Source organism: Gregarina niphandrodes (assembly GCF_000223845.1).
Source record: "Gregarina niphandrodes unplaced genomic scaffold scaffold00005, whole genome shotgun sequence".
Classification (NCBI taxonomy): Eukaryota; Apicomplexa; class Conoidasida; order Eugregarinorida; family Gregarinidae; genus Gregarina; species Gregarina niphandrodes.
The window spans coordinates 102023-111157 of NW_011645776.1; the positions used below are offsets into that span (position 1 = coordinate 102023).

The window sequence follows — 9135 nt, forward strand, 5'->3', positions numbered from 1 at the left end:
CCCTCGGGACCGCAGACCCCCCCAGGACCGCAGACCCCCCCGGACCCCAGACTCCCTCAGGCCGCAGACTCCCTCAGGCCGCAGACTCCCCATGGCAGACGTTGAGATGTTGCTTACAGCAGGCTTTGAGCAAGGCCACTTTTGCGTTCTCGTCGACCTCCTTGTGTGCGGCCTTCAACAGTTTCGCCAACGTCTCTTCATCCAAAGATTGCGTCACATCTTTTTGTTCCAGTTGTTTCAAGAGCACAGTCTTCGCGCTGGACTGAGCTGCGAGAAGAGCTTTGTCCAGCAGCTCCCCAGCCGACAGCGCCGAGTCCATCAGGTTTTTTATTTTGCGCCGCTCCCTCATTGACCGAGGCCCTCTCCTCGCTTTGACCGCTTCTCCCTCCACGCCCGAAGAGCCGTCCACTAGGCCACGGTTCCGTAACGACGCCGCCCCAACACCGAAGCGAACATCATCGAAGTTACCAACCAGCTGAGGACGTACGTTGAGAGCGTCCTCCAAACTCAACCAACACTCGTTCCCAGTTGAGGACGTGCCCACCAAGCAGCCAGCTGCCCAATAAAGATTTTATGGTTGCAGGGAACACACGTGTGGTATAGATACAAACGTTGTCTGTGTAAACGCAGCCGCACACAAACGTTGTCCGCACACAAACGTTGCCCGAATAGCAACGCTGCCCGGAGTACAAGATGGAGGGAACAATTCACTAACGACGGACACGATCGAGAGGTGAAGCCTTGAGACAGAGCCCGTTCGTTCTCTTGTGCGAAAAATTTCCTCCCCGCGTAGGATCTGGCCCCACCAGTGGATGAGAAAACCTAAGACTGAAAGTCATGGTTGGCCTATAATAAATGTTGGCCGGGGTCTGCTAAAAGATGGGTGCGTACGCGGCGGCGATCTTGCCTGTCTACACAGGTCCCGAATGAGGGATCTTGTTTGTCGAATTGCAGACCTTGAACGAGTGCCACAGGGCCTACATGCAAAAGCACTTCCCGCCTTCACGGCTCATCTTGCAGCCATGAGGTCCGTAACTACGGGGCGAAACTTGCATACTCCGGCATGCCTCCACAGACCCGATAGGCGAGCCATTCCTTCGTCTGTCATATCGGAAGCCGAAAGGGCCCCTCGAAATCGCCGTGGGCGCCTCCAAATCACCGAGGGCGCCTCCCAATCACCGAGGGCGCCTCCCAATCACCGAGGGCGCCTCCAAATCACCGAGGGCGCCTCCAAATCACCGAGGGCGCCTCCAAATCACCGAGGGCGCCTCCAAATCACCGAGGGCGCCTCCAAATCACCGAGGGCGCCTCCAAATCACCGAGGGCGCCTCCCAATCACCGAGGGCATGCATTCAGACTCCGAATCACACCTCGGAAACCCGTGCGGGAACTGCATCTCGTTGAACAATGAACCCATCCCCAACATACACCTCAGCAGGGGTCGCTACTCTGCGAATCCAGTCGCTTGCCGTTTGGCTTACCGTAGGCGCAGTTTACACCCAAGAGCCCGGCTGGCATTGGACCAAAACCGTGTCCATGGTATTAATTTCTTTCTGAGTTGTTGGGGCTCGGTCGTGTTTGTCCAAGGAAAAAGATTTGTGTTATGCGTAGTTATCAGAGTGGAACGATTGAGTGTGGCTCGGGCGTGGTTGCCTTGTTGGAAGGGTCAGTGGTGAATCTTAGTCCGGGTGAATGGGCTCGGAGTCTGTTCTTCCAGAAGGTGGGTGAGGACAAGTTGGCAGAAGAACTTGAACGTGGTTTGGCGGAAGACGTGGACATTCAGTGGTTTGTAAGTAAGATGTGCACGCCAGAAGGTCTGTGCAGTGCAACTGCCGTGACCCGTGGGACGGTGGAGGCGTGTGAGCAGTGGCGCGAGTTCGGAAAGGTCAACGATTGGTTTACTTCCACGTCCAAACGGGACCCGAGCGCAGTGGCCGCTCGGTTGAGAGAGGCCAAGAAGGAGACTGTCTTGCCTGAATCTTGGTTTGCTTACCGGTCTGAGTCGGATCCGTCTTGCTGGCCCCCCATTCCGAGGCCATGCTCACCTCTGGCCTTGGCCCATTGGGCTTTCTACTTGGAGAAGAGAGATGCCATGCCATCAGAACAAAGATTACTGAGTCTCGCCACACTGGCGCGTTGGAATCCAGCACAAGCGTTCATGCACGCGTATGCGGACCTCAAGAAGGATTCACCACTGTTCAGCGGAGACGATTATAGTCCGGACCTGTTCGCTACTAGAGTCAACTCGTTCCAGCGGGCGGTCGAACTTTGGCTCTGTCAGGACCAGTACGGTCATGCGAGTCTCGATCACCGAGTAGACAGGACAACTTGGGCTATGGAGGCCTTCTTGGAGGAGTTACGGACTCAACTCGCAAATCGAACAATTAGTGAGGCGGGAGAGCTCTACAGCGAATCCCAAATGGGGCCATGGATTAATTCAGTGGCGTCAGAGGTAGCTAAGGCTCTTGGCCACCGATACCGAGACGTGTATCAGAAGTGCCGGAACCGTTTGTTTTCTGCTTACTTCCCCGGCTCGGGCCCTTGGGAGGATGATTGGGACACTGAGCCCCACTTCCCCGTCGGGCACCGCGACGATTTCCGGCTCAATCGACTTGAACAATACGACCTCCATAAAACAGTATGGATAGAGGAACAACTCGTGCGTCGTTTCCTACAGCTGCTTATCGACCACCATGTGGCCTCTACCGGTCTTACGCACGATGCCGTTATTAGCTCGATGCACAAACCCGGACACACCACCTTTTCGACCGATGAAGAAACACTCTACCGGTTCTACGATCAAGCCTTGAATGAGACCGTAGCCCGAGCGGCAATTGAGCAGGGCTATGACTACGCTTGGAGGGTCGCTTGTGCCGCTATCACAATGACAAATAAGCACAAGCGGTGGGAGGTTGACTCACAACAAAGATTTATCAATGTCACCAAATTTCAAGACCCAAATAGCGCGTGGTTGTAATTGTCTGAGATGTCATTTGTAACCCTGCCGACAGTTTTTTACCAACGACCAACCCAATCAGATGGGTGCAGGTGCGATCGCTGTACAAAGGAGTGCCTGGGGGAGTAGGCACAGTGACACTAGTACCACCCGGTAGGAATCCGACATTCGTTCGAGTGAACTGTTGCAGGAGGCAGAACACCAGTTCAATTAAGAATATACAACGGCAACGGCCATCATCCTTACACCTGGACTCGGGACGTGTTTGAAGTACTTCCCCAACGTCTTGAAGAAAGGCTCGATCTTGCCAAACTGCAGCTGCCTACACAGGTCCCGAATGAAAGATCTACTCATCTTCTTGGACATACATAACGGAGCTGCAAGTTTCAGAACTCCAAATTTGACTTCGTCGTTCGGGAAGGCTACTTCGTATACGTCAAATGGCTTGTTATAAGATAAGAGCGTCAGATACCCGCAGTGGTAAGCCAAGAGAAGGGGATCTTTCAAAGCATCGCATAGGGATCTGAGGTATTCCCACGAGCCGGGTTCAACGCCCGGGCTGGAAACCGTTCCTGATGTCGGATTAAGGTCGAGGGCGTCGCGACTGGCAAAACCTGTGAAGGGACACAGTTTTGTCACTGCGTCTCCTACTATCCGTTTCACCTACTATCCGTTTCACCTACTATCCGTTTCACCTACTATCCGTTTCACTATCTTGGGAATGCCAATCTGATCTGAGTAGTCGCCGAACTCTCTGTCGTGAAAACACATTAGCACACTCCATGGGTGGAAGAGTTTCTGGCCGGGGTCACAAAAGAGGTAACCCCCGTATCGACGGTTCAAAACGGTAAGCGATCTTCGTCACCCAGACGAGGAGAAGTCCCATACGAGCCTGTCCTGTTGCGATCTTCGTCACCCAGAAGATCCTCCAGCAAAGGTTTGTCGTACTCGTCAATAAGAACAACCACACCCTTGCCAGATTGTATAATTCTTGCGGTCGCTTCTAGGCTTGTTTACACCGGGGTACCTTCTCGGCTTATCTATACCAGCCCCGTAACCGCCTCCTGATTCGCTTGACTCATTCCCATCAAGGCCTCCATAGCGTATAATCCTTCGGCCCTGCAAATCCTTCTGGCTTCGGCCCTCAGGATAAAGCTTGGCGACATGGTTGGTCACCGGGTGGTCAAGGTGACCAGTGCCAAAAGAGCTAAACCTTTACGCCACGTGGGTTACCAGAGAGGCGGTGCCAAAGGTCTTTAGCCACACAACCGTCACATCCGGGAACTGGCCGGGCTATGGAAACTCGGGCGAGTATGACGGGTGTGTGTTCTGGTGAGTGCAACCGGTGGGCGGTTACTTTTATCCAGGTTTCAAACCGTGTGGCGTTTGTGCCGTGCCAAGACGTTGATTGACCTGTCTCGACGAGCACCACGAGAATCCTGATCGTTATCAGGGTGCCCTACTAATTGTTAGTGACGAGATCATAACCCGTCCTTGTGGGTGGTTTGCAGGAAGTCAGCTCTTCCCCCCAAACTTTACGTCTCCTGTGTGGTGACACAAAGTTCGTGACTCGGACTACGGACACGAACTTTGTCTCTCCACACAGGAGACGTAAAGCTTGGGGGGAACAGCTGACTTCCTGCAAGCCACCCATCAATGACAAGCGTTGCACCGACAGGTGTTGCACCGACAGGTGTTACACCGACAGGTGTTACACCGACAGGTGTTGCACCGACAGGTGTTCTCACTTCTGGGTAGGTGGAGAATCCGTTGGAAAAAAAATCTTTCCAGGAAATGCGGGGTTTTCGATGCGGGTCGTTTGGGCATGGCTGGAAGGCTATGATGATGTTGGGAGTACAAGAGAGTATGATTTCACAACCAGATCAATGGGCGGTGAGCTTATTCCTCCAGGACTTGTTCGAAAACGAGGCGGCCGAACACCTGGAAAGTCTTCTGACGGGTGGTCTGGATGGCGACGAACGTGGGTTGTTGAAAGGGAAAGACCTTACAGATACACAAGTCACACGAATCCTTAGATGGCTAGAAAGGGAAATCTTGCACGGCGCCCAACCCCAACCGGTTGCTGTGACTCGCGACACAATGGAGTGCCACGAGCAACTGAGTACTCCTATTTTTTCCGATGTTGTTGGATGGATTTTTCCTCGGTTCAGGACGGAGTCAAGCCCGGTGCGGGAGCGAGCAGTGGTGAGCCGTTTAATAGAAGCCTATCAAAAGACTGTCTTGCCTGTTGGTTGGCATGGATTTACCTATCGGTCTACCTATCAATGGTTTTGGCATCGTTCTCGTCTTAGGTCGGCTGCGGCGCTGGCCCACTGGGCTTACTACTTTGAGAAGAGCGAAGCCATGTCACCAGAGCAAAGACTGTGGAGTCTGTCTGAACTTGCTCGTTGGTGGCCGGCCCAGGCGCTGAGAGAAGCATCTTCGGATCTGGTGGCGAATCTACCCAGTCTCACTGACGCAGACTACGAACGAGGCGACCTCAGAAAAGCGATGGGACTCTGGCTCTCCAAGAACAAGGACGCTCTATCCAACGATGTTGTATCCGACCCCGTTCTCGATCAGATGATAGCCGAGTTAAGTGCTTTTGCCCGACATCTCAGAGCATTGATTAGGTCGTGGCCCAATTGGCCTCCCGGGGACTCCATTGAGTCCGCGATGGCAGCGAAGGTCAATGGAATTGCGTCGATCAAGACTGAGGCCTTTAAACAGCGGAACACTTCGATATGGATGATGCATAGAGAACATTTAGTCTCCGCTTACTTCTCCAAGTTGGTCAGTTGGGGAGTGGATTCACCCTACGTACCTTCGCCGGAGGAAGTGCACTTCCCAGTGGCACATCGGAATTCCTTTGACTTCCACCGCGTGGGAAACAATACGCTGCGCCAACACGCATGGGTGGAGGAACGCATCGTGCGTCGATTGATGGGCATGCTCATCAATGAGCACGCCTACGAGACTCGTCAGACAAGCGAACAAGTCGTCCTAGCTATCCACACAGACAAATCATTCCGTTTCTCGGTTTCAAGAGATACCTTCAATACCTGGTACTACAAGGCTGTGAAGGACGTAGCAGCGCGACTGGCCGAGGAAGAGGCGTACGACTACGCTTGGAGGATCGGCGGCGCCGCCATCACCCTCATGTTCAACGTACCCGATGTAGTCAACCCAACCCGGCTTACCAATCCCGTCCCTCATCCTGAAGAACTACAGCCACTTGTTCTTCTGTAATACCCGGATCGAGACTTTTACTAGGCCCCCGATCGAGACTTTTACTACGCCGAAAGAGACCTGGCGTATGTCCGCTGAGATTTTTAAGCTTGAGTAATCGACCGGCAGTAGAATTCGCACCGCTGCACCCTTTCACTCAGTCTTTCGTGGCAAGCGTTCCCTTGTCCGCCAGAAGTTTGGGCGGGCAAGTCAAAGTACTAATTATTGGAGCCGCTGTTCAGCCGATATTCAGCCGCTGTTCAGCCGCTGTTCAGCTGCTGTTCGTTCTGCTTAGGTTACTTTGGAGAAGATGGGTACGATGAAGGAACGGACATGGCCCGTGTCCAGCAGTTGTTATATCCATGGCTGCGACTATTCCGGAAATAACACCGCTTCAAAATCGAGGTTGCCTGCCGCTCGTCTTTTGCTGGCGCGCAAACTTAACCGCACACACACGTGTTCATGTTCTTGCACACGTTTCTTGCAGTACCCCTGTGCGCACCTACGGCCAAGCCGGAGAGCTAGACTTACAATAAATTCGTCTTGGATAATTGGGTACCCGTGGACGGTTCGTTGTCTTGATTAAGTGACCTCGGTGATCGCCTCGTGGTTCTTTAAGCTTTCGCCAAACGTGGGTAACTTTCGATTGCCTTTCGAACGCGACCAAAGACGAAAAATTCGTCACACGAATCCCATACGACTTCTCTTGCCCACGCCACCGGATCCTGTAGCCACCGGCTCCTTTAGCCACCGGATCCTTTAGCCACCGGATCCTGTAGCCACCGGATCCTTTAGCCAGCGGATCCTGTAGCCACCGGATCCTTTAGCCACCGGATCCTGTAGCCACCGGATCCTTTAGCCAGCGGATCCTGTAGCCACCGGATGCTCTAAATAAAGAACCGAACGACATCGTGGTATATATTGTTGCTTCGCGGAGATAATAGGTCGCTATCATGAACGGGTAGACACAGTGACTTGACACGGTGGATTGCAACGGTTCGACGACGGAGGGGGCTCTTCGTTCTCATCCACACCATCCTCCGTCTCCCATGCACCTAGTTGGTCACTGAGGACTTGTTCCAGCTTGGCTTGTCGGGCGTCTGGCGAACCGGCGAGTCTACAGCTTCTTCCACCGACAAGCCCAGCACTACTCCCGCTAGTATCGGCTAGTAGCATTTTTGTGGTGCCTGTCCGAAGATCTGGGCCCAGCAAAGAGATTTTTACACGACAGTATGAATTACTTAAGAGTGGTGAGGTAGAAAAATTGAGGTGTGGATTGAACGACCCCACCCAACCCCTGCGAGGATGGCCCTTGCTTGAGATTCTGTCGCAAGGGGAGCGCACCTCGGGCGCCGATATCGCAACGTGCGTGGCGGTACCCAAATCTAAGCGGCAGCAGCGTTCCCGACAGCAGCGTTGTCGGAGTCGGAGTCTGTCACGACATGAGACTGAATGGTCTTTGGCTTATTAGGAGCCGCCGTTCTCACTTCCACTCCCACTTTCAAAATCTTGTGGGTACTGTTTTTCTCTTTTTGTTGGACAAGAAATGTCTTGGCTTCATCAAGAGCCTCCTTAGCGGTACCATCCACTTTGAAAGCAAATTTGTAAATGCGCTTACTTGTTTCCGCAATGGCACCAGCACCGCCGGAGAAGGGTTTGAGCTCAGTTTTGATGAACTCTCCCAACAGGCAGAACACCCCATTAATGATAAATTGATAATCGGTCTTCTGGTAAAACATATTCAAACAATTGAAGAAGGAGTCGAATTCGCGCAGGAACGACTTGAGCCTACCGGCCTCCAACTCAGTAACCAGCTCCCGGATGTGAGACCTACGCGTTCTGTCGGACATGCGTGCGTGCATCCGTAAAGTGATTCTCACAACTCCAAATCGGACATCGTCATTTGGGGAAGCTACACTATACACGTTCAAGCGCTTGTCATGATCTTTGACGGTAAAATAGCCACAGTGGTACATCAAGACAAGGGGATTTTTAAGCACGTACCGTAACGAGTTGCAGTAACCCCGCGATCCGGGTTCAACACCCGGCTCCAACACCGTAGCCGACGTCGGATTCACACTCGAGACCGAATCTACCCAATAGGGCAGATAGGTTGTAGTTGCCCTCTCGTAACAGCTTTAGCACCTCGGGAATGCCTATCTGGTCTGAGTATTCACCGAATTCACTTTCATGAAAACGCTTTTGTACACTCCATGGGTGGAAGAGCTGTATGCCGGGATGGTGGAAGCGATAACCCCCGTATCGACGACTCAAGACGTCAAGTACTTCCTCGGTACTACTGTCGTTGGTTTTTCCCAAAGTCTCAATTTCATCATAGAAATTCTTAATCAGTTCTTCTCGAGTAAAGCCACAAAGAGCGGGGAAATCACGGTCCAGAATACTACCATTCCGTCGATGGATCTCACCCAGCATATTGACCTGCGCTACCTTCGTAATACCGGTTAAAAAGACGAAACGTAACTTTCGTTCCTCACGTTTTAAAACATCCTAGAGAACGAACCCAGGAGAGAGAGATGGTCCTTGAAGGCTTCCTCGAAGTCTAGGTCTTGTTTGGCGGCAATGGTCTCCAACAAAGTCTTGTCGTATTCGTCAATGAGAACAACCACACCCTTGCCAGACTGTTTGGCTGCGTGCTGTATGATTGTGGCGAAGCGTTCACTGAGACACCCTTCCTTCTCAAATACGCCAAACTCCAACTCCCACTCAAGTAGCTTGTCACTCAGGATCTTCTCTAGCTTGGCTCCTAGCTTGTCCAGCGAAATGCCACGTTCTCACTCGAGCGCGCTCAGGTCGAGATGTAGAACGGGGTACTGCTCCCATTTCTTTTCCAACGACTCAATCGCCAGTCCTGTAAAGAGATCTTTCCGACCCTGGAAGTAAGCCTTGAACGTGGAAATTAGAAGACTCTTCCCGAAACGTCGAGGCCGACT

At 52.6% G+C, this 9135-nt stretch overlaps 7 protein-coding genes across 7 annotated transcripts; 2 read left to right on the forward strand and 5 right to left on the reverse strand.

Annotated features, from left to right (window-relative positions):
- Positions 1 to 73: 73 nt before the first annotated feature.
- On the reverse strand, positions 74 to 319 carry GNI_037500 (hypothetical protein; the record flags this gene model as incomplete). The annotated part of the gene is made up of 1 exon (XM_011131030.1): positions 74 to 319. The coding sequence occupies one exon, from the start codon at positions 317 to 319 to the stop codon at positions 74 to 76; it is 246 nt and encodes an 81-aa protein (XP_011129332.1).
- Positions 320 to 1603: 1284 nt separating this feature from the next.
- On the forward strand, positions 1604 to 2977 carry GNI_037510 (hypothetical protein; the record flags this gene model as incomplete). Its single annotated transcript, XM_011131031.1, has 1 exon — positions 1604 to 2977. One exon carries the CDS (start codon positions 1604 to 1606, stop codon positions 2975 to 2977), a length of 1374 nt encoding a protein of 457 aa, XP_011129333.1.
- Positions 2978 to 3166: 189 nt separating this feature from the next.
- Positions 3167 to 3727, reverse strand: GNI_037520 (hypothetical protein; the record flags this gene model as incomplete). Its single annotated transcript, XM_011131032.1, has 2 exons — positions 3167 to 3570; positions 3640 to 3727. The coding sequence occupies 2 exons, from the start codon at positions 3725 to 3727 to the stop codon at positions 3167 to 3169; spliced, it is 492 nt and encodes a 163-aa protein (XP_011129334.1).
- A 1023-nt stretch (positions 3728 to 4750) lies between these two features.
- On the forward strand, positions 4751 to 6205 carry GNI_037530 (hypothetical protein; the record flags this gene model as incomplete). The annotated part of the gene is made up of 1 exon (XM_011131033.1): positions 4751 to 6205. One exon carries the CDS (start codon positions 4751 to 4753, stop codon positions 6203 to 6205), a length of 1455 nt encoding a protein of 484 aa, XP_011129335.1.
- A 1364-nt stretch (positions 6206 to 7569) lies between these two features.
- On the reverse strand, positions 7570 to 8160 carry GNI_037540 (putative AAA-ATPase; the record flags this gene model as incomplete). Its single annotated transcript, XM_011131034.1, has 1 exon — positions 7570 to 8160. The coding sequence occupies one exon, from the start codon at positions 8158 to 8160 to the stop codon at positions 7570 to 7572; it is 591 nt and encodes a 196-aa protein (XP_011129336.1).
- A 61-nt stretch (positions 8161 to 8221) lies between these two features.
- On the reverse strand, positions 8222 to 8617 carry GNI_037550 (AAA-ATPase; the record flags this gene model as incomplete). The annotated part of the gene is made up of 1 exon (XM_011131035.1): positions 8222 to 8617. The coding sequence occupies one exon, from the start codon at positions 8615 to 8617 to the stop codon at positions 8222 to 8224; it is 396 nt and encodes a 131-aa protein (XP_011129337.1).
- A 65-nt stretch (positions 8618 to 8682) lies between these two features.
- Positions 8683 to 9025, reverse strand: GNI_037560 (putative AAA-ATPase; the record flags this gene model as incomplete). The annotated part of the gene is made up of 2 exons (XM_011131036.1): positions 8683 to 8975; positions 9010 to 9025. The coding sequence occupies 2 exons, from the start codon at positions 9023 to 9025 to the stop codon at positions 8683 to 8685; spliced, it is 309 nt and encodes a 102-aa protein (XP_011129338.1).
- Between the last annotated feature and the right edge of the window lie 110 nt (positions 9026 to 9135).